Raw genomic sequence first — 25,720 nt, 5'->3', positions numbered from 1 at the left:
TTGCCCCTCCCTAATTTATCTGTGTTCTCCACATGACTGACAAATATTGTGATCAATGGTGACAAGCAAGTGCCCTCTAGCCAGCCAACGGCTAGTGTGAGAGGCTAACGGTGAAGTCTTCATCTTCATTCTCCTGTACATGTGCCCAAAGGGAACGTTTGGACTCAATGCACCATGCCAGTCACTGAAGATTCAAATCAAAGCCTTGTTCATATCTTTAGCACATCCAATTACTTTTAGTCATTTGCAATTTTTGTTTTTCCCCAGATGGAAAAGTTCCCAGGGGTCTAAATAAAACACAGTTTTTCACACAAAAAATAGACACAAAATGAATCACCGCACACTAAACTCATTCATTGCCACACATATGCAAAAATGCATCCACTCCAGTGCCGGGGTTTTTGTCACTGTCACTCGAATTCCACTTACCACAGAATATTGAGTTTTAGGACTACTTCAATGCAGCGTAAGAAACCTTAGACCAGTAGTTCTTAACCTGGGTTCGATCAAACCCTAGGAGTCCAGTGAGTCGGTCCGCCGAACCCCTGAGATACGAGAAACAATGCTTAAAGCGTGCTAAAACTGCAACAAATTGAGCTGCGAATTGGGGATTTTCAGAAAGTCCCACCTCCAGTTCGTGACGTCACGCCAAGATGTCTTGCCTTGCTCGAGAATCAAAACAATGGCTTCAGTTTCGGAGAAGATGCTTTCTTGTTACTCATCCAGTTATGAATATGATTCAAATAGTTCTGAAGAAGAAAGCATAAATGTTTGCAATCGATTAAAGGATTCCTCCCATATCAATTTGAGCCGTCAATAACAGCAATGTAGCGTCCCAGAAAATGCAGAATATGGCGCCCAAGCTCCGTTGGAAATGGGCTGATTTGTCTGCTGGGTATTTGTGTCAGCGAATATGAAATAGTTGTCTTGGTGCAACACACAACCATTCACCATCGCATTATTTATGTGTTTTCCTTCTAATTTCGCCACCAACACGGATCAATACGAAGTTTTCAGATGAAACAAAGTACTGCAAAATGCATTGTGTGCCGGTTTCTCGGTCAGGGGCGTTCCAAATGTGACGTCACGTAGGGGATCGTCATCAACTCGAAAACAAGACTTTCTGAATATTCAGTGCAAGACTTAAAACGTAAAATATAGCTATATGTGGTGGAATCTTTGTAAAATACGCTCAGTAGAAGTCATTTGAAGTGATTTTACAAATTATGGACACAACTTGTCCCGCGGCGTCGGTTGTCCTTTAAGAACCACTGCCTTAGACTCTCTTCTTTCATCAGAAAAAAAAAGTTAATTCCTAAATTATATGGGGTCTGGAGTTATATGAGCTTGAAAGGAGGGCCAAAATATTATGCAAGACATACATATTAGTTTATATAGCGCTTTAACAGCAGTTTAAGTGGTAAAGATTGAAGACTGTCAGTGTTGTTTTTTTTGTTGTTTGTTTTTGTCTTCAAGATGGCGCTGCAAGAGTGGCCGCCTTTACAGCAGCTCCTGTATTTTGGTTTTGCTGCTGTGAAATCTACATTTATTCACTGTAAGACAAATAAAGGCTCATCGAATCTAACCTGGAACAAAGCTGCTAACATGTATAAAAAGGGAAATGCTTCCCCCTTGTGGAAGGGAAAAAAACATGACCCGAGGTCTGGCCAGCGCTTCATCGGGACCCAAGCAAGAAAAAACAAAACCCGAACAAATCCTAAATAAATTTATGAATGGCAGTGAATGACTTAATATCAGCTAAATCAGTTCAGTTTTATTATTGAACACATTTGCAACGCATCAAACACTTTCATTAACTTTTAAAAGATTGTCATTGTTAGAAGGGGGAATTTGGGAATTTTTCCACAATCTAATCTTCCACTGGGAATTGAGGTAGTGAGCTGGAAATTGCGTGTATTCGAATAGACTGCTATCTCATTCAAGCATAAATACAATCTTCATCAGCAGACATGAATAAATCCAGTGGAACGTTTCCAAAAATTCCCATCAGTTTGTCACTTCCAATGTAATTGAGGATTCAAGAGACTTTGAGACATCTTTCAGAGGAGTGGATGTTCATTCTTGGATGTCCAAACTGCAAATATATGGCACCGTTGACTGATTTAACCATACATGCACCCACTTGTTTGTTAAATGTGCGGCAGACATGCAGGCAGCTCCTTAACAGACACATTTTCCAAATCAGGCAGATAAAAGATTGACCTGGTGGTTAAATTTCACCCTTAATCGTTGAGCTACCACAAAAAAAAAATCCATATGTGACTTTTTAGTCGGGGCTACTGGTGCTCATCTTCAAAATGTGCAGCTAATCAACAAGTATTCAAACACACATTTTACAAGCTTGAACATAAAACTATCAGGGAGCCTCGACACAGCCTTGATGGTGCAATTGTTTTGAATTTGTAAATCAGCCTATTTCAATTTTAGTTATGTAATCTTGTTTGTAAATTGAGTCTGTTGAGACAATTCCTTCTGTCTGATTTAATCAAAGTTGTTTGGTACTAAATCAGGACCCCGGGAGTAATAGACATATTTCCAATTACATAGTGAAGATAGCATCTTTTGCTAGCTGGAGTAAAGAGATTAAAAAAAAAGAATCTTGTGGAATAAATAGAACTGACTTGTGGGTCCACTTGATAATATGAATGTTTGTTAGCAGAATATATTTGTTTTGGGTATTACAACAATTGTGTGTTAATTTGCTCAAATTTATAATGTTCTTGATTTCCTAATTGGAAATAGTGGATGTTTGCTTGGGAAGATAAACACGTGTGCTTTGAAAATGCAGTGTGGTGTAAATGTTCCCGAATGCCTTGGTTGAGTGGGTTTTCTGCGAGTTAGCTTCCACTTTTGATGTAGCCATATTGTACTGAGAAGCTAGTACAGCGACGGCAGCGGTATATTCATCGCTACTCGGTCGCTATGTCTCTAATATGATCCATTTTTAACTCATTCACTGCTATTCACAAATTTAGTTGGGGAATTGAAAATATGACGTAGAGCACCATTCCCGAATTAATTCAGGTTTTAGTTTTTTTCTTGCTTGGGTGCCGATAAAGCCCTGGCAAGACTTCTGGCAATGTTTTTCCATATTAGCGTTTTGTTCCAGCTTAAAAGCTGCTGTTAAAGCGCTTTTTTTGGATTCTATTGTATTTTGGGCAGTCACCCTCATTTCAAGCTCATATCACCCCAGACCTATATAATTTAGGAATTACCTCTTTTTTTCTGATGAAAGAAGAAAGTCTAAGGCTGCTTACTCTGCATTGAATGTTTATGTAGTCCTAAAACAAAATTTTCTGTGGGTCCTGGAATTCATGTGACAATGACAAAAACCCTGGCACTGGAGTGGACACATTTTTGCACACTTCTGGCATTGAATGAGTTAAGATGCCCATCAGTTTTGCTTTGCCATGAATAGCACCCTTCTGTGGCATTTTTAATTAGATAAAAAGAACATAATCTAAACGAATGCGTAGTTTAAATAATCCTAAAGGGTATTTTCACAGTGCGTTGTTTTTTTTTTTTTTGTTATTTATTTTATTGGGCCGACCAAAACAAAGCTGTCTTGTGTTGTTTTTGCCAATAGGTGTGGATCGATGCAGCCACGCAGATATTTTACTCTCTCGGAGCAGGATTCGGGGTGCTCATTGCCTTTGCTAGCTACAACAAATTTGACAATAATTGTTACAGGTAAGCATCCTATACATCTACATATGTTCTACAGGTATTAAATCCTCTGGGATTGAGTGTCGGCTGAAGTCATCCTGTCTGGATTTTGTGTGTTTTAATGAGCTGGTTTGAGTCTTCACCCAGCATCTTATCATCCTCCGACATGCCCAAAACGTGAACGCAAGGTTGATTGACGACTTCTAAATTACCCCAAAGTGTGAATATGACTGTCAGTGGTTGTTTGCTCAATGTGTTCTGTGATTGACTGGCGACCGACCTCCAACCTGATATCAACCCAATCTCGAAATAGCCTCATAATTAGTGGCATTTCACATCCAATTTTTAACACCCTAGTTGAAATCTTGAATTGGATGCCGTTTCATGCAAATGTTCGCTCTGCACCTTTTACTGGTGTTTCAATGCCAACTACAGTTTACATTATCATGACGACTGTGGAAAAAATGAATGTGAAGTCGATGCCATTTATCCCTGCATGTGGCGCATATAGTGGTCACCAAATGCAAAAACACTCCCCCTTCCACGTCGACAACTTGGACAGGCGTTTCAGTATGCGTCAGGTATCAGATGCCAAGATGGTCATGCTGTTCGGGAAGCCTAAAATGTAAATCAAAAAAAAGTAAATGCATACCTTTTGGGATTGGGATTTGACATAGTGTTAGAAAAAAATGTAGTCCAGACGTCGCCGCCAAACCATGGTTGGAAAAATCTGTTGTAGAGGAGGGATGGGGGGGATCTGAGACATTTCCATGTGGTGTCAGGAGGGGAATTTCATTCTTGTGAAACTGATTTTTGACAAGTGGCATTGACGTTCGTTACATGTTTAAACCCGTGTCAATGTCCATTGCCAGCTGCCCGCCAAAACAGTTGAAAAGATAGAATTTAACTTTTCCAAAGTATCCTACAGGGATGCTTGATTCGAGACAGCGAACCGATAGAACGAGAGACAATTCAAGAGAAGAAATGTCAAAACAACATTTTTGTTGGCAGCGTTATGTGTCAAGTATTATATGATCCCGCATGTTGTCATTGTTTGACCTGGCCAATCACATTCTAAGTTCATATGCTGTTCGTCCAACTTTTATTGTTGACATATGCAAAATACAATGGACACACTGCCCCAACTCGTGAGCACGCTATATTTACAATAACATGTTTATTTTTATGTATTTATTTATTCTGTCTCTCCAGGGATGCTCTGTTGACCAGCACTGTGAACTGCGTCACTAGTTTCTTCTCAGGGTTTGCCATCTTCTCCGTGCTGGGCTACATGGCTTACAAACATGGAGTGAAAATAGAAGACGTGGCGACTGAGGGTGAATCAATACATTGTTTCCTCACAATTGCATTTGTCACCAAACGGTATACAGCAATTAACGATGAACTTTTCGGAGCGGAAATTGGCTAGATTGAACATTGATTGTGTTGTCAGTGTTCCCCCAAAGAACCACAAATTGTGACTAGGCAATTCTCTGATTCGGACATTTTTGTTTTTAGAATTCAAAAATCAACTACTTTGTGATGGGTATATGTGAAAATGCTCAAAATTATTATTTTTTAATGCATAGTTTACATTTGAGTCGATATGTTCTAAACTTTATCTTCTATGCCAGGCTTTGTCATGTACATGTGGCCATTCCAACATCTTAACACTGTGGCTTCTATAAGTACCCCAAAAATACAATACAATACAATACAATACAATACAATACAATACATATTGATTTTTATAGCACTTAAACAACAGCCGAAGCTGTAACAAAGTGCTTAAGGTGGGCAGCTATCATACACAGTAAATAAAGCAGTGACACAGATAGTAGAAAGCACCAGAGAGTAAAACCAAGGTGAGATCGGAAATCATGTTGAGTCATATGCCAAAGGGTACAAGTGAGTTTTGAGACGGGCTTTAAAGATGGGATGCCAAAGTAGGAGTTCTATTCTCCCTCTTACGAGTACCAGTCAAGAGGCGAGCAGCAGCCTTCTGGACCAGCTGGAGACACTTCATGGTGGATTGGCTGACTCCAAAGTATTACAGTAATCGAGCCGATATGTGACAAAGACATGAATTACTGCTTCAATGTGCCCATGAGAAAGGAAAAAAAGACTAATTGATGCTAATTATTTTGCCAAGGTGCAAGTTATGACTAGTAGACCCTTAATCCCCAGTTTTAGAAAGGAAATGAGCAGCAGGATCCATTATAACATGTCTTTACATGTTTGCTTGTGCATATACAGGGGCAGGATTGGTTTTCATTATCTACCCAGAGGCCATTTCTACCCTGCCGGGGTCCACGTTTTGGGCCATTGTGTTCTTCATCATGCTGCTGACTCTCGGCATTGACAGTTCGGTATGTAACAAGTGAGAAATCAAACGTCACAACTTCCAACGGTCTGTCATGTCACAGAGCAAACCAGCGACTGAATCATCAATTTGGGATGTAGTCCAGTTTTTGAATGAAGGGAAGGAAAATAACAAATTTCATGGTGTGAAAAATTAACAGATTATAAAAATAAAGGTTTGTTGCCATCTGGCTAATTTGTTTTTCATTGTAATTTCAAATTGGATTGGAATAAATGGAATGGGCATCGTAATTGATTAGTTGATCAAATCATCTTTAATACATTAAACAATTATGCGGAATTGATTGTACACTTTAGGACGTGATGCAGGAAAAAAACCAACTGCACAGTTGATTTATTCTCAACTAATTTGCTGTTTAAAAAAATAACATTTGATGATAACTAATTTCCGCACAACCATGCACACCTCTGAAATTGCAAATTTATTCTACACTATGCACGGATGCCGTCATGTGAATGGAACAATGCCCTCTCCCTGTTCTTATTAATTAATCGAAGGCTATTTGATGAAACTGTTTTGGTTTAGCTTTGAGACTATAAGAAAAATACAGGTAGCGCTGGACAGCATCGAGGAAAATATCTTGATCGAACAGCATCTAAGAAGGCAAAAATATTTCTACTTCCTCCCCTTATTAACACTGTATTAGTCACTGTAATAATAATAATAATAATAATAATAATAATAATAATAATAATAATAATAATAATAAAGGAAAACGGTTAAAAAAACTTGCTGGAAACAGCTTTGATCTTTTCCATTACTGTATTTTTATCATATTTTTTCTGTGATTTTTTTTAAATTATAACATTATTTTAAATTAGTTTGGAAAAAGGTTTTTTTTTTCTACAAAAAAATACCTTTCAGTTATTTATATTATTTTTAATCAACTCTGTCACAAAAAAATTAACTTTTTTGTGTGATGGGCATTCTTTTTAGAAACAAATGATAATCAGCCAAACCTTATTTATACGGTGCTTGAAATTATTTTCATATGATTTTTACTGATAAAACAAAGAACAATAACTATAATACGAATGTTCTTAGTTTTTGCTAAAAATTCTAATACAGTACTCAAACAAATTCTCAATTCGAGAGAGATAACATACTTTTCCTCATTTATTTGTGCGCAACAATCCACAAGCCAGGAAAAAAGTGCAGATCCAAATCACGAAGCAATCCATCTGTGTGTGTTTTGTCCATCAGATGGGTGGCATGGAGGCCGTCATCACAGGCTTGACGGACGACTTTAAGATCCTCAAGAGGAACAGGAAACTTTTTACCTTCGCCACAGCCTTTGGCACCTTCCTATTCGCGCTGCTTTGTGTGACAAATGTGAGTATCACAAGGTTCACCCATCCTCTGGGTTCAAATACCTAATTAAACATGTGCTTGTCTTGCTTTGATAACAAGCTTTAATTGTAGCAACGATTGAGGCTAAGGTCAAGGCTTCAATTCACAGTCTAAATATGTAACCACAACCCTTGTTTCTAATTTGATCCTACTTTTTGGAGTCACATTGCTGTTTTGAAATATGTTTTTGGAAAATAGTTTTTTTGTGATTTGAAACCCTCAGCCGGATTTAACCACAATGGCTTAGTTTGACGCTGCCACCTCAAAGCCCGTCTTGTAACCGAAGGGTAAAAATCTAACTCTGTTTTGAAACCCTATTTTAAAACTTTAATTTTGCCCTTGAAACCATATTTTCAATCCCTATAAACCTCTTAACCTTCTCCAGTAATTTTAAAACGGGTTGTAAACCCAATCGTTAATCCCTAACCCTTGTGTAAAAAATTAAGTTTGGCAAATCTAATTTGAAACGCAAACTTTATTTTCAAACCCTTGTTTGAAATCATGACATTTTGAAGGTGTAATTAAATTAATTGACCTCAATCCCTAAATTGAAACCTGTTTTTTAACTCATTCCCTGCCATTCCCGAATCTATGTTTATGCGGAGGTGCCGATAAAGTGCTGGTCGGGCCTTTGGCTATGTTTTTCCCTTCCACTAGGGGGCAACATTTCCATTTTTTTTCATGTTAGCACTATGTTCCAGCTTCAGCTGTTGTTAAAGCGCTATATAAACCAATATGTACTGTATTGCATTGTATGTTCGACAGCCTCCCTCATTTCAAGCTCGTATAAGTCCAAACCCATATAATTTAGGAATTAGGAATTATATACTATTTTTTCTGATTAAAAAAGAGAGTCTCAGGTTTCTAATGCTGCACTGAATGTTTATGTAGTCCTAAAACTCAATATTCTGTGGGTCCTGGAATTTGAGTGACAATGACATAAACCCTGGCACTGGAGTGGACACATTTTTGCACGTCTGGCAGTGAATGAGTTAATATTTGAAGACATATATTCCCTAATTTTCAGCCGACAAGTCGGTTCTTTTTTTCTTTCATTCTTTGGACCCTTTAGAATAGATGATTGATTAATCTAGGAATTTTTCCAAACAAGCTTCATGCCACCAAAATATTTACTGACAATCTCATAATATCTGACAAATGAAATTACCTAACACGTCACAGTGGACCAATGACACTGTTCGAGGCCGGATTTTATCGGATTTTTGGATCATAAAACGAAACGGCCATTAGGTATTTAAAACAAACAAAAACAAAATTTATGAGGCTGCATCAGGAAGAACGGGCAATTTTGAATTCAGTTTGTATTCTGTGAGCATCCAGAATTTCCATTTGTTATTGTTCTCAACCTCTCCTCCCCTGTCATTGGATCCATAAATGCAGAATAAAAATTCAACGTTCAACCTTTTCAGTCACCAATGATACATTTAAGATCTGCTAGCACATATCAAAACACAGCGGAATAGCATCAAAGGTGTCATTGCTTCCAAGGAACTCGTCAGATCTCCTGCTTGCCTGAAAACATCAAAGGCGCTCTTTCAAATCGCGCCATCAAAAGAAGAACTCAGATTAAATGATTAGCGTTGAATAAAAAAAGGCCTGCAGGATGCAAGATTTGCTCTCCTTCTTCCCAACTTCTGTAATTCTTCCGTTAAGGTAACAAAATGAATTATTTGCCTTCTTTGAAAGAAATTTAAAAAAATTATGAGAAAAGTGGAGTAATGTCCTCCGCCTGCTTCCTCCCTCACATGAGATTTGGAATGCGAGATACAGTACAAGTCAGAGTCCACTGGTGAATAATTAAATCTTTTTTTAATGGAGACTACTGAATCTTGCATGCAACAACATTTTGATTTAGCTGACAAATAAACAACAAAAACGAAAAGAAAAAAACACAATGACATTTCATTTTCTCTTCAGGGAGGAATCTACGTGCTGACTCTATTGGACAAATACGCCGCCGGGACATCCATTCTTTTCGCCGTGTTGATCGAAGCCATCGGCGTGTCGTGGTTTTATGGTATGGAATTGTATTAACCTCCTGCCCCCGCCTTAAAAACAACCTCACCACGTCCTCCGTCTCGTTAATTGAAACGGAACGACGGAAAAGACGAGTGCAAGTGTCGATGGAAACAACAACAAAGCGCTTCGTCCTTTTAATCAAAGGTGACATGAAAGAGCCACGTGAAATGTGTTTAGCTCCCAATGAGAGTAGACACGATTGCGATGATTTGATTGCATAACTACCTTTTCTTTTCCAATTTACTTGTTTTTTTCAGCATATTCAGTTGGTCACCTTTGTGTGACTCTCTGGTTGTGGGCCGGCAGGACACGTGCAAGGGTTTAATGGAGACCCTTAGCGGAGATTAGATAGGAAATTGCCATTTTCCATTGCCAGATCAGAAATCTGTGTTCTTTAATACGATTTGGGAATTCACTCTTTTTCTCCGGATAGTTGAATTTGACGAAAACAGTGGGTTGAAGAAAAGTTTTTCCCCAGATGGAAAAATGCAAGACATTATTAACGTATTCATTGCCATTCAGAAATGTATTCAGGAATTAAAAATATGACGTAGAGCGACATTCCCAAATTAGTTCGGGTTTTGTTTTTTTTTTTTCTTGCTTGGGTGCCGATAGAACGCTGGCCAGACCTTTTTTTCCTTTCAAAGGGGGAGCATTTCCCTTTTTTTCTATATTAGCGCTTCAGCTGTTGTTAAAGCGCTATATAAACCAATATGTATGCATTGCGTTGTATTTTGGACCGCCACCCTCATTTCAAGCTCATATAACTCCAGGCCCATATCATTTAGGAATTCTTTTTTCGGATGAAAGAAGAGAGTCTAAGGCTTCTTACACTGAATGTCTATGTAGTCCTGAAACTCAATATTATGTGGGTCCTTAGAATTAGAGTGACAATGACAAAAACTCTGGCACTGGAGTGGACACATTTTTGCACGTCTGGCAGTGATAAAAGGAAAATACTCAACTGTTCAAAATCATGTAATAATAATAATAATAATAATAATAATAATACATTTTATTTAAAGGACAACCAACGTCACTTTTTTGTTTTTTAACTGACATCAGAAAAACGTTTTATAGCATCTAAAATACCCAAAACACGCAGTATGTTATTTTTATTCAAATGCAAAACACCAATAAAAATGACTTAAAGTGTCCAAAATCTGCAAAAAATTGAGCTGCGAATTGGGCGTTTTCAGAAAGTCCCGCCCCCAGTTTGTGACGTCACGCCAAGACGTCTTGCATTGCTTGAGAATCAAAACAATGGCTTCAGATTCGGAGAATATGCTTTCTTGTTACACCTCCAGTTAAGAATATGATTCAAATAGTTCTGAAGAGGAAAGCATACATGTTTGCAATCGATTAAAGAATTTATTCCATGCCATTTTGAGGCAACATTGGGGAGAAACGATCACCAGAAAAGAGGCACATAAAAGCGACCTCCTGTGGCCAGCTCCGTTTCCACAGGCTGATAAATTCCTTATATGGAGCTTGGACACCCTCTTCTGGCGGCTTTTGGGTGCAACACAAGATTTTACATTGACGTGATGGAAGGACTGCTACAAATGTTTTTTCGGTCAGGGGGCGTTCCTTTAGTGACGTCACATACGGACTCGTCACCAAATCAAAAACAAGACTTCCTGAATATTCAGCGCGAGTCTTAAAAAGTAAAATATAGCTATATGCGGTTTCTTTTTAAAATACGCTCAATCGAAGTCATTTGAAGCCATTTTACAAATTATGGACACAACTTGTCCGGAGACGTCGGTTGTCCTTTAAAGCCCATTTCAAAGCTCAAGGACACTTTACAGTCACAAACAAGCATAGATACAATAATAAATAAAATACAATTATAAATAGACACAAGAGATAAAGCTACGCAGAAAATGCAATTTTACATAAGTTGCTCACCTGCAGAAATATCCTGTGACTGTAGTGTCCTTGAGAGTTTTAAAAGGCGCTTATAAATGAAATGTATTATTATTATGATTGTTATTATTATTATTATTATTATGTCGGGAAATAAACAGTGTACGGTGGCTGTGAAGTCTACACACCCCAATTAAAGTATCAGATTTTTTTGCTTATATGAACGGTGAGGCACCATGGAAATCAGCTGAAAAACAGCACAATATTTTCAAAGAGGGAAAGAAGAAATATAGAAATAAACAAGTGGGAAACGTCGGGTGCACACTCTCTTCTAGACGGTGATTCATTCATTCATTTCTCACAAATGTCGCTGACTGACTTGAGATTGTTCAAAATTCGCCGCCATTTACGTATGGTGGTCTTTGGGTGTCAAGCCCCGTTGTATTTGCACATATTCCGGGTGATTATTGTCAAAAATATCACCCCTCATCTTAACTCTTTTGAGGACAGTGGTTACTTATGTAGTTGTTTAGAGTTGGAAAAAAACACGTTTTGACATGATCTATCCTTGGCTCTTGTTTTTGTTTTTGAAGTCGGATTTTTTTGGACCCAAAAAGTAACAGACTAATAGTGGCCATAGTGCTGACAAGAGTCATCTATCATGGAGTAACAGAGACTCCTCCCCCCCCGGGACCTTAAATATTCACCAATTAGAATCGTCCAACAAAAATATCACTTCCAATTTGGTGATTTTCTTCGAGACAAGTCAGTCGATGAGCATTGTTTTATGGGGAACATGTTTAAATTGGCTTGAAAAATGTATCGTCTTCTTTCAGGCGTGGATCGCTTCAGTGAAGACATTGAGCGGATGATGGGCTTCAAGCCAGGACTTTACTGGAGGCTGTGCTGGAAATTTGTCAGCCCTGCTTTCCTTTTGGTAAGGATAATATGGTCTACTATTATATACACGACGTGGATATACGTACAGCACTTGGAGTCCATGAACCGAGAGTACTGCTCTGAGAATTTGGCAGTGCCCACTTTTTTAAAATTCTTTCTTGGGTGGAATCACAGCAAAAGACACACTCAAGGCAAAACATACTTGTGATGTTAACATTTTTTAGATGACTTTTACAATCCAAAGAACTACATCTCTCGAAACATGGCTTTGGGTCACTTGTGACCCTCATAAGTACATAAAACGGATGGATGGAGGAATACTCAGAAATATTTCACCGTTGTTTCACTCGTTAGTACCCGTGGAGTCACTTGACTATCAGTAAGGCAGTGCGTGAAGAAATATCAGTGATTCCTGACATTTTCACTGCTTGTCAAATGAAAAAAAGGTTATGTTGAGAATCATATAATGAAAGTGTTGTAGCAGATGTTAAAAAAAATGATGAAGCGGCTTCCTTCAGTCATTGTGCAAAGATGAATGTCATGCTGAATTTGCTTGAAAGTTTTTGGTTTGTGGCTTTTTGGATCTCGTAGGGCTTTTTTTTCCCTGGAATTGAATGGGCTCCCAACATCACAACCCCCACTCGACTAGCCAATGACTTTTAATAGACGGATGGATGGGTGGATGGATGGATGGATGGATGGATGGATGGATGGATGGATGGATTTGGATGGACGGATTTGATTGGATTTGCCTTTATTAGTCTCGCAGTGGAGAAATTTACATTTCACAACACAAAGTGATGAAAGGAATGTCGAAAAACAAAATACATGAGCTGCTGTAAAGGCAAGATGGATGGCCGGGTGTGTGGGTGGGTTTGGGTTGTGTGAATGGATGGATGGATGGATAGATGGATGTGTACATACTCAGCATTGGTTGAGCCCATGAGGGATTATTTTGGTATCAATTCCAATGAGTGTGTCGTACGTTGGACACTAAGTCATTTTTATTGGTGTTTTGCATTTGACTAAATATATCATACTGCGTGTTTTGGGTATTTTAGATGCTATAAAACGTTTTTTCTGGTGTCAGTTAAAAAACAAAAAAGTGACGTCGGTTGTCCTTTAATAGAAATTCAGATAGGACACTGAAATCGCACAAGAGACCCGTGCTTGTCAGGTGGATTACAGTGATCTCTCGCTACTTTGCGGTTCACTTATCAAGGTTTCAGTGCATCAGGATTTTTTTTTCCAGGGAAAAAGAATTTTCAGAATTAAAAAAAATCAGAAAACATGGCTGGAGCTTGATAGCTAGCTAGCTAGCTATGAATCTAAGTTTATTTATTTATTTTTGTTAGCAAGAGATGTATTATCACCACAGCGTCACACAATAGAACTACAGTAGAAATTGTTAAGTGATACTGGTTAACTCCCAAATGTTTTTCCCCCAAGTATATACATACCCCTCCCCCTCACTGAGATATCTGGAAAACAGAGTATTGGAAGACAATCACCATCCACAACTTAAAGATACATTTAGGCATGCCGCACGCTGAGTAAAAAGGACTAAATCATCAGAACTCTTGCGTATTTTGTTTTTTTAAATCACAGAAGTGTAACAGCTATTTATCCTTCAAATGTTTGTAATTCTCCACTTCCCACAGTTCCTCCCCATTGCTGCTTGCAGCTCTCAATTTGCCCTTTATTTTCATTTTCAATAATTGGTGATGATTTACAGATGCTTTGGTCCATTCTCCAGTGACCTGATGCATCTCACACGAAACAAATGCATTACATCTGACATTCACGGTCGTCTTGTATATGTAGAGTGTCATTGGGAGCTGACACTAATGTACACACCGGGACGCCTCTTTCTTGCCAGCCATCCCATCTGTCAAATGTACTTAACACCTTGACAATGCCCAAGTCAACACACAACAACATTACCATTACAGCCTCCACCTCTCTCGCCGAGCCAACTTGCCTCAGGCCGACACAGTGCCGCTCCAGTGCTTTTGTAACTCATTTATAGGCCGTGTCCTTCAAAGGTTCAAATGACTGGGAAACAAAAGCACTTAGTAGCAAGTGGAAAGTTATTGAAACATTGAGAAAGGGGTCTGTGTAAGCTCTCAGTCGTACAGGAGTGGTCCATCAATGAAAAGGTTTCTTCAGCCGTCATCTGTACTTCATTAAAGGTGTCGAACGTTTCGCTCCTCAGCCGAGAAGCTTTGTCAGCGAACTAAAATGTTTCTGATATATATATATATATATATATATATATATATATATAAAGTATATCGATATATATATATATATATATATATATATATATACAGTAAAGTCTCGTTATATCGATATTCAAGGGAGCCCGAAAAAATATCGATATAACCAGGACTATCGATATATCCGACCCTGTTTGCATGTAATTTTCTCCGTGCGTGCATAGAAATAGTATCGATATAACCGGGACTATCGATATATCCGATATCGATATAACGAGACTTTACTGTATATATATATATATATATATATATTCCTTTCATCACTTTGCTGCTGTGAAATGTAAATTTCTCCACTGTGAGACTAATAAAGGCATATCCAATCCAATCCAATATATATATATAAAGAAATAGAGAGACTTTTAAAACTGAAGAGATAAGGAAGGCTTCTACAAAAAAGGTACAGATGCCTCTCTTCAGAAGGAGCGGCGCATGGACTTCATTTACAAGTAAAGGTAACACGATAATAACGTTTTTTTTAATTCTTTTGTTCTATGCTACAGTTTATATAAAGAATGCTGACATTACTTTTTAAACAAAACACGTTAACTGTTGCCAATCGAATCGTGAATACGCTACTCTGTAGAGTTCATGTTTGTAAATCTGACTGTGATGACGTCAGTGCCTCACCAGCCATGAACCTCACCGCACGTCATTGATGTACAGATGACGGCTGAAGAAACCTTCTCATTAATAGGATTTACAGTAACTTCATACTGTACTGCAGAGTTGCTATTATACTGCTTATCATGTTCGTAATAGCGATGCGTGACTAAGAGCAGCAAATTATAAAAGAAAAAAACTGCAATATTCATCTTTTGCTATTTTAAATGGGTGGTTGATGATCTCTTCTCAAATTCTTGTTTTTTTGTGATTTTCCCCACTTCAAACAAGTTTTATACCCATTGCCTTGTCAGCAACATTATCAAATAAGCCTTGAGGGAGATCTCCTCCTTCAGATGAAAAAGTCGTGATGCCACACGTGTTTTCAGGCACACCATAAATCAAAGTCAGGAAGGCGCCGATAACGATTGTGGAGTTGGACATGGAGCGTGACCAGCACGGTCACGCTCCACCGCAATGCACAGGGCAATGAAATTGCTGCGGCGGCTAGCTTGAATGCTATTTTGTAACTTAAATTACTTTTAACTGCTCAGTTAAATAAACAAATACATACGGTGCGTGGCCTTGTGTTGTTGAGCGCACACCCATTTGTGATCGTCTCCTAACGCCATGATTACATTGCTGGAGCTGCGTTCAAAACGATTAGCTTAGCATAACATTGTGACCAATGAGCGGCTAAAATAGAGAAGCCCACACAATCCAAAATGTGGCTATAAAAGTGAAATAAATCAACAAAGCTTTCCTCATCACAATTCATTGTTCCCAATCCATGTACCATGCTTTTCGTTAATCCAAATCAACAGAAGTTTTTCAACCTCTTCTATTGCCTGAGACCGATGCTTAGACAACACAGAAACACCCTTAGCCACACGTAGCAATGGTTCACTGAGCATACTCAGTGAACCATACACTCATACGTGTTTTGCGATGAACTCCTTCTGCTCGACCGTAATTTTCTTTATTGTCTTCTTGGGCAAGCCTGTGGTGGGGTCTTTTTCTGTCCCAAAAAAAGAAAAAGTACTACACTCGATAACAAACCACATCTGCACTGAGTGCACTCAAAGAAAGTGGGTGTGGAAAACTACCATAGTGGCGCTGTTCGACCGTGTGGTTTGGTGTTCTTCCGCTGACAACTAGTCCACCAGCCATTGTGCCGCTCCGTGTGTTTCCTGAAAACTAGCTTGTATGCCAAGATTATATTCTCGCAAATTTAATGTTTAAATAGTTTGTAAACTAAAGCGTTCGTAAGCTATGGTGAGGTACCACTGTATTTACATTTCTTTTATTTGGCTTTGTTGGACTCTGCTCAGAGCAGCCCAGTTGAAATTGAAAATGAGAATCTGTTTTCAATTTCCTTACATAAATGTACGAATATAAACTACATAAATGTAAGAATATAAACTGCAACAATTTGTTGACGATTCCACATTCCCATACAGATTTGGAATGTGCGATTTAGCATGTTATCAAAGGTCATCATGGCAGGATATCATTTCCTGGATGTAGGAATTTTGGCTCAAACTCTGCAACACACTTTGAAACCCATCTGGGATGGATTGTACTACAAAGAGGACATTAAACGCCCTTGATTTGAGGCATTTAGTCATTTCGATTTTACTAATGGCAGCACCTTCAGTCTTGGTAGACGTCTACTGTTAAGCACCCGTATTGACTATAGTCTTTTTTTCTCCTTGTCCTTCCCTTGCCAGTTTGTGGTGGTTGCCAGTGCGGTGACCTCGTCGGGCCTCAAGTACGACGATTATGTCTTCCCCCATTGGTCCAATATCTTGGGATGGGGCGTGGCCATGTCGTCGATGCTGTTTGTTCCCGTCTACGCCGTGTACAAGTTCTGCAGTGTGCCTGGAACCTTCAAAGAGGTCAGTGAAACTCATTTGAATAATGTAAAAAGTAAATAACCCATGTGAGGGCAGCCAATGTGATGTTTATAGGCGGCAATTGTGATGGAACAGTTAGATACAGTGATACCTCGGTTTACGAACCCCTTGGCTTACGATCTTTTCGGTTTACGAACGTTACATTTATGAAAATTTTACCATGGCATGCGAACTATTTTTCGGGATACACACGGAGCTGCCACAATGAGTGATGTGTCGTCCACGAACAAGCCCGTTCTCCTAAAAGAAAATGGCTGCCGGCTTGTTTTGGTCCTCTATTCCCCGCCCCCAGTCTTCCGTTAAAGCCACGTGATTGGTCAAGAACGCAGCAGTGCGGGGAGGTGGTTTAAACATTAAAGAGACAGGCAGATGACAGAGTGACAAAATGAATAAGAAACAGTGAAATTTGGACTCGTCTCAACTTTGATAGTTCAAAGGCAGAGTGTAGACTGCAAGGTTAAAATTCCAATCAATCAGGCTGCACAAATAACCCACACTAGCCATCAGTTCAATTTGAAATGAAAAGACAAGCAAGGGAATCACCTATTAATGATTTTCGTAGTGTGGCTGCTTGCATCTGTTGCTGTTGCAATATCACAACTTCCAAGACGTACAACGCAGAGCTCCTTGAGACACTTTATGCAAAAAGCTATCCATTCTATCAAGTCATCAACGACCATCACAAAGGTAAATAAAATGACTTTATTATATAGGACAGTTTATTTCTTTAATTATAATATCATAGCACATTTATTATAGATAAAATAATGTATATTTTGTGTAGTTTTAAGGCTTAGAAAATTAGAAAGAAAATTGTTTTATGGGGACCTGGGAATTGATTATTCTCATTTGAATGGCTTCCTATGGGAAATTACTTTTTGGGATACACAATTTTTGCCTTACACACTCTCTCTGGTAACCAATTAAGTTCGTAAGCCAAGGTACCACTGTAATGGCAGCCGGCGTAATTGCTGTTGCTGCTACGCTTTGAAGCTGGAAGCGGATGTTTCACCCTTAAAAAAAAATGGAATGAAGCCCGCAAGAATTTACGATGGCAATCATCAAAGTACTGCAGGCTTGTTTTCATTCCTTCTGTGTCAGCGTCACTCTGCCGTAACAGCGCCGGGAATATCCTCATTGGCACTTCCTCTTGCTTTCAAAGATTGCTTCTCCGCTTGTCAGAGGTGTCATTTCCTCGACTATCACACCCATATCAGTTTTTAAAAGCATCCGCCATTCGTGATAATGGGAGTGTTTGAAGATCGCACTTGAAGGAGTGATGGCATTCCTTTTCTGGTGGAAAAGTTCCATGTTCTACCTGGACCTAAATGGGTTTTCTTTGGGTACTCTGGTATCCTCCCACATTCCACAAAAATTGATGGCGGGTTGAGGGAAATCTCTAAATTGTCTCAAGGTGTGAGCACGGATGATTGTTCGTGTTGTTGTGCCCTGTGATTGGCTGGCAACCGGTTCAGGGTGTACCCGCCTACTCCCCCGAAGACATATATATACAGTGAAGTCTCGTTATATCGATATCGGATATATCGATAGTCCCGGTTATATCGATACTATTTCTATGCACGCACGGAGAAAATTACATGCGCGCAGGGTCGGATATATCGATAGTCCCGGTTAGATCGATATTTTTTCGGGCTCCCTTGAATATCGATATAACGACTTTACTGTGTATATATATATATATATATATATATATATATATATATATACAAAATATAGCACTAACTTATGAACCAATTTACCTTACGGACGACCGTTCGGAACATATCTCGTTCGTACGTTGGCGAGCGTCTGTATAAATGTGAAAAAAAAAACTGTTTGGAATATAATTTAGAGTTTTATTTCCATGTTTATTGTATACATGATGTGACTGTTGACAAGCATGTCATCGGTTTTGCAGAAAATAGCTTATTGCATCACTCCCGAACACGAGCATCACTTAGTGGCTGAGGGAAACGTACGGCAGTTTAAAGTAAGTTTTTCTTTTTTTAGGGGGGGGGGGGGGGTCAGAAAATGGCTGCCATTCTTTCAAATATTCTTGCACACGTGACCTACTTTTTCTGTTTTCTTTTTTTTTCGTCTCTCAGCTCAGGCACTGGTTGGCGATCTGATGAATACTCCCAAGATTCTTTCGGCAATTGTCGCCATTCCCAAGACATGACGGGCTTTTCTTTTTTTTTGTAAGCCTGTTATATCGCTCTAGTTACGTAACAATGCTTTTTTTCGGGGAGCAAGCACTTGATATCCAATAAATCTGCAATTTATTTCACGTCTTTAGATAAATGTACTGCTAGATGATGTTTCATATTACATTCATTCAACTCAACTTTAGCAATGTCGACTGTTAATCTCCTGCAAGGCACTGAATCAAAACCAATATTTCACACACAACCTACTTTTATTTGTTACCTTTGTTGGCCTTATGAATGTTAATTGTTCTTCTTATTTAAATGATACTATTTACTAGATTGTATGTTTGTTTGTTTGTTTTATATGTGCCTTATTCGAGCAAGACACTCCGTTTATTTTATGTAATGATTTTCGCCAGTGGTAAAAAAAAAAATGTAAAAATTACATTTATTCACTCAGGAAGCCACGACATATACATATAAATATAATTGTAAAAAATAGATATAAATATATAGACATATAGGTCGCCAAGGTAAAACAATATATTCATGCAGAACTCCAAAGAGAAAAAAAGACAATATGCTGAATGTGAGGTGAAATTTCAGTGGAATAAGTGGTGGTAACTGTATTAAGTTATTTGCAATGAAGGAGTTATAATGCCACTCTGAAAAAAATACATATATATGGATATATATTAATACTACAGGAATAAAATTGACATTTATGAGAAAATACTTGTCTGGTTACAAGATGTTGTCAACATGTTATGAGGGAGATAAAGCTGAATGTCTTCAACAAAAATAACTTTATTTCCATCAGATTAGAATGTGTGTTCTCTGTAAAAATGATCTTGTTCATTTAATGTAACTTTATTTTGCTTTATTTTCAGATTAAAAAAATTAAATGTAGAATATTGAACGGAAAATACAGTTTTATTCTCTGGGAAGTAAATCATGTTCTCATAATTATAATATACTTGTATTTTTAAATCTGCCACTGCGCACCTGCTTGACTGCATGTACAAAACTACCCAGCCTTTGCACAGATTTAAAACAGAATTTCGCGCTATATTTGTTCCGGGTGCAAAAAATAGAGCTCTTGCAAAAGTACAGTACATTATTCTATTAACATGAGCGTGACGTGTTTCTTCAAAAATAGTTTTTTTTCACATTAAAAAACAACCAAGCAAATAAAAATCGATTCTTAGAAGATTTGCAAATGAAAAATTGCTATTGCAATACAATATTGTGACTTTATTCTTGTAACTGGGTGGGGCGGGGGGCTTTTCATGGTGGTCCTAACACTCCTTTGCACTTTTTTTAATGTTTGTTTTGTGTTGTCCAGTGCCTCTGAGTCTTTTGAAGTAACTGTCGAGCAAGATTTACCCGAAACAAGCCCAACCTTACGTAAACGACCACATATCGCCGTAACATAAATATCCATGATCAACATGAATCAAAAGAAAACTTGTGTGATGAAACAACACCCCACCCCCCCAAAAAAAGCTCAGTTTCTGGCCTCATCTGCAGGTTGGGAACATTGTTATAAAATATGCTGTACTGTTAAACGCATCGTAATTGTTTTATATTCTAGTTTCCATACAAGTGCCATGATTTTTTTTTTTTTATATTAACTGTTTATGGAAAGTGAAACCACGAGGCGTGTGTGCGTGTATGTGTGTGAAATACATATAGAATATACAAATCTATATTCTTTTGTTATATCTAATCTTCTATTTATCAAACTGTTTATAACAAAATGTGAATGTAAAGTATTCAAATGTCCTCAATGTCATATCATGTGTGTTTGATGTGTAGCAAATGTTAAAATAGCCCAAACTATTCTACAGCGTAATCCCGGCCAACGGAATATTGAATTTTCCTCAAGTATGTTTACAAAAATATCGTGTCTAATAATACAAAATATCCTATAATGTCCTGTTCAACGTGAGTGGCAAATATCGATGGAGATGTAGTCACATTATGATAATAAAGTATTTCTTCTAGACATATTTTCATGCTATCTGCCTTAATTGGTGCATCTCTACGGTCTTGTTGTACATGTAGATCTGTGTCCTGGTGTTACATTTAAAACAGCTTCGACCTTAACGCAACGTTTTCAGCTGGCCCAAGTTGATATGCAGCGATCCTTTTTTGGCATTCCCGTGCATGTTTAATGTGATTGGGCCAAACAAGGTCATTCTTTAACAGCCTTCTTGATGGGTCAACTAATCCCATGAGCTTGATCCAATTGTCATCTGTGAACGCCTTATGCTGGTTTCTATGCGAACAAAACTCAAACTTGGTGAAACTGAAACTTACTTTCAATAGTACTATTCTATATTTTTCAATCGCAGTGTTGTCTTATTTTTACACAATCGCGAAACCATAAAAAAGGTGGGGGATACTGAAAATTAAAGCTGGTGTTATGTTTAAAAAAACAACAAGGAAAACACAAAAAATATCAGACATATTTTGGTCACTAAATAATGAAATAAAGTAATCATTTCATTGTTTGCTCCTCCTCCGTTCATATATTCACGTCAGTAGAGTACAGTTTTGATAAAAACTGGTAAAGGGCAAAACCAATTGATTTAATTTTCTAATTCATTTTGACACCAAAAATAAATAAATACATACATAAATTAAGATGGCTTCACCCAGAGAGAGTTTTGGCCCCATCTGGTGGAAGGCAGCAATCCAAACCCCACACCTCTGAGCCTCTGAGTGTGCGGCTGGGAGACAAGCGCCATAGTTGTGCTCTGTGCAGAAACACAGAGAAACTGATTGTTGCATGGAACTCGTCGCCAGTTGGGACCATAGGTCGGAACACTGGATTTGGACCCTTGCTAAAGGTGGCTAGGCTACTTAGGAAGGGCGTCAAGAGGGGTGAGGCCTAGAAACACATGGAAGAGAACCCCATCTTCAGTTTCACCTCAAAAGAGACTTTGTTGTACTTTGAGAATTGGAAGGGACACTATTCTTGCCTTTTTTTGGCTTGCGAATTCCCCCTGAAACCCTTTATTAAAATATTTGTTTGCATTCAAACCTGTCGCCCATTGCACTCCTTGTCCTGCCCCGCTGAGAGCTAGCCTCTCATGACATTACAATATATATAGCCCCCACTACTTGCTTCCACTTCACTTCCAATAATAATGAGTACTCCATGTGTTCATTGCGATAAATGATAACATATTGGCAGCCCAGAAGCACTTGGCTTTAGGGCATAATGACACCTTTGGGACACTTTATGTATGCATGGCCATCAGGCACCCTATTTCCACCACCCCTCCCACATAATCACACCACCAATAAGGATGGACAGCTGTGTGTACTGTTAACACTGTGTGTTTAACCCCTTCTACTACCTTACTTTCACATCCTTTATTTACATGAGTAAAAAAAAGTGTAGGGCATGTTTCCTGTCTTGTAAGCATAAATCTAATGGACACCATATTCTGAATGCAATAAAAGACGCCACCAGATGGTACAGGCTTATCGCAGCTCCCTTTGGACCTCGAGCGGTGTAAATTCATTTGCAGCAAAACAATGTAACTGGTGAGTACAGTACATGGAGAATCAGAGGAACTAATACTGTACTTTGTGTACAAAATTACATTTGTGGTTCTCTCTACTAGTTTATTTTTCTGAAGACTTTTTTGTTGTTTCCTGTGTATCCAGGACAGAGTCAGCTGTGATCTGATTGCAATCGTCCAGCTGTCCTTTCCAGTCTCTGATCTGATCTGATCTCACACAGTAGAAACTTGAACATCACAACTGATTCGTTGTGAAGTAACTCACTAAAAGTATTAATCCCCAACCTCATTTTATTTCCCAATTATATGAAAACAGTTTCAGATTTTTGCGAAAAGGTGTACCGTTTTTGTACTGTTTAACCTAAAACATCCACAAGATGATGACAAACTCCTGCTTAATAGGAAAGTAATAACCGGTGTGCATATTTGTGCTCTGTTTGAGTGACGATTAAAAAAAGCAGGCATCTGTTCAACTTATTTTTTTTGCTAGGAGAATAGTACAGTGAGACCTCAACTTACAAACACCTTATCTTACAAACTTTTCGTCTTACAAATGTCATATTTATGAAAATTAAACCTTATAATAAGCACTATTTTCATAATACACACCCACCACGGCTGATGGAGTGATCTTCGGCGGAAGCACACGACCGAACAGCACCAGAAGTTAAATTACCAACAGTCCTTATGGAAGGTGACTCTCCTTCCATAAGCCATCAACGACCATCAAAAAGGTAAATAAAACTTTATTTTACAGCACAGTTTATTTCTTTAATTACAGTCCTCATGTAATGCGCCTCTCTTTCCAAACAGCAATTCCTTTTGACCTTCGACCTCCAATGCCATTCCATCAAGCCATAAATGACAAATGTAAGATTATTCCCATTTTAATGGTTTCCTATGGGATTTTTTTTTAGATACACACTTTTCGCCTTACACACTCTGTCTGGGAACCAATTAATTTTGTAAATTTTTTGAAATACATTTTAAGTGTTTTTAAACTTTGCATCGCTTATTGAATAATGATCATTTTGTCTCCATTGAAGAATACAAAATGCTTAACGAAATGCCACGGACAGGAATTTCTAGCTTGTGTTCAGAGTAAAAATGTTTTTTATTTACTCTTTTTTTGTATCATCATCTTAACACCCTCTACTCATACACTATTGCACTGTGGATGCCAAGATATGCAAAATGGAGTTCATGTACATCTTTTTTTTATTATATGAAATGAAGGAAGGGCGACACGGTAGTTGACTGGATAGCATACGCACCTCACAGTGCAGGGGTGTAGAATTTGATTCCATCCTCGGCCTTCTTGTGTGGAGTTTGTATGTCCGCCAAGTTGGTTTTAACACTGACGTTTCATTCCACTTTATAGTTGTATTTTCCCATGGTTAAGTAAAATACAGCCTGTTCTTTCATGTTGCATAAAAGCTGCCACAACCAGCCATTGTGTGGCCATTACAAACAGTCTTATGGGTGCCATGTCAAGCTATTGATGGCAGCCATAGTTAACTGGATTGTCTTAAAACCCCTTAGGCTTAGTCGAAAATCCAAATCAGTGTCATTAGCCGACAGAAGCAATTGGAGCTTGGGCTTCACTCCCAATTTAAACCATGAAGTTTCATTCATTTGTTCTTTATCTTATGACAGTTTGAATAACAGACATGGGTGACTGCATTGTCTGGGAAATGCCGGTTAAACAATTATTTTATATAACATTTCCGCACAATCAACATAAGCTGTCATGCGGAGTGACAGTTTGACTAGCAACGTCTTGTAAAGTGTGTTGAGATTTAATGTCACAAATATTCTGTAAAAACGGAAAACGTGCCTTTTCTTAAACCAAAATGCACACAATTTAGAATAGGTTTAAATTTGTCATATCTGATCAGACCTAATGCAAAAAAATAATTTTTAGCAAGTTTAAAAATATTATTCTTATTGTTATTTGAAAGCTGCAGAGCATCATAATGACAATTGTTTCATTTTGTTGTCTTTGTTCCCAGAACTCATGTAGGAACCCATCCATTGTAATTGTGCCTAATCTTTTTTGTGGCTTTGTCGTCGTAAATCTGCTCTCTGGTGGTCCCAATTCAACAATACACTTGTCAGCGGTGAGCCGAAATGAGGCGATTCAACGTTGACATCTAGTGGTTAACAACGTAGGTCACAAGTCAGAAGTTTTCAATACCTGTACGTACTTGTATTTTTCTGACGGTTGAAGCACACACCATAATTTTTTTTTAACTATTTTGGCTATTTATCCAATACTCTTCACACACGTTAAAACGTCTTGGTTCTCCTGCAAGAGCAAATAAGTATTACTTAAGTCTTCTAACCTTCGTATTTTTTTTATTTACAATTAAAACATGTCATCATATTATTACAAACACAATGCACCAACTAAGAAATAATGGGAAGAAAGAAAACCACGTCTGGCTTTGACATAGGCCCTAGACTAGGGTCCTAGGCTATGTCAGTTTGAGATCACACCTCTATCATCATTCTGTTTACATATATAAACCCAAATGTATAGTCTTCTTATAGATGAAAAGGTTTCTTCATCCGTCACCTTATCCAAGATGCTTTGTCAGCGAACTAAAGTCACTTTAGTTCACTGACGAAGCATCGTCAGTGAACAAAAGCCACTTTAGTTTGCTGACGAAGCATCTTGGATAAGAAGCGAAACGTCTGACACCTTCAAAGAAGTACAGATGACGACTGAAGAAGCATTTTCATCGATGGACCACTCCTGTACAACTGAGAGCTTACACAGACATTTAGTGAGCAATGACCAAACATGTTGTCACCATTTAAATACCTACACGCTTGGGTTCTCTTCGATTTCATCAGGAAATTGGATATAAAACGTTTTCAGGGTGGGTGAAGATAAATAAAAATGACTTAGGTTGTTATTTTTAAAAGGTCACGACATGTTTTACATCGTTTTTGTTATCGCTGACTTGTACTACTGGATGTCCTCGTCATATTCTTCCATGTCGTTAGC

The 25,720-nt window shown here is 38.2% G+C and overlaps 1 protein-coding gene across 1 annotated transcript in view; it reads left to right on the top strand.

Annotated features, from left to right (window-relative positions):
* The window catches only part of slc6a2 (solute carrier family 6 member 2), a 31,817-nt gene extending 10,634 nt beyond the window's left edge, over nt 1-21,183 (top strand). The window contains exons 7-15 of the mRNA XM_088992977.1: nt 3,608-3,711; nt 4,900-5,024; nt 5,944-6,056; nt 7,274-7,402; nt 9,359-9,458; nt 12,166-12,266; nt 16,839-17,006; nt 18,943-19,014; nt 19,130-21,183. Of these exons, the coding sequence (XP_088849103.1) occupies nt 3,608-3,711; nt 4,900-5,024; nt 5,944-6,056; nt 7,274-7,402; nt 9,359-9,458; nt 12,166-12,266; nt 16,839-17,006; nt 18,943-19,014; nt 19,130-19,153 (936 nt within the window). The 3' untranslated portion in view covers nt 19,154-21,183. The remainder of the gene's footprint in view (nt 1-3,607; nt 3,712-4,899; nt 5,025-5,943; nt 6,057-7,273; nt 7,403-9,358; nt 9,459-12,165; nt 12,267-16,838; nt 17,007-18,942; nt 19,015-19,129) is intronic.
* Nucleotides 21,184-25,720: the final 4,537 nt, after the last annotated feature.

The sequence above is a fragment of the Hippocampus bargibanti genome, linkage group LG03, assembly GCF_051943395.1.
Source record: "Hippocampus bargibanti isolate YZ-2025 linkage group LG03, ASM5194339v1, whole genome shotgun sequence".
NCBI classification, from domain to species: domain Eukaryota; kingdom Metazoa; phylum Chordata; class Actinopteri; order Syngnathiformes; family Syngnathidae; genus Hippocampus; species Hippocampus bargibanti.
The sequence above is the reverse complement of the archived record's forward strand: the minus strand, read 5'-3'. Positions and strand labels throughout refer to the sequence as shown.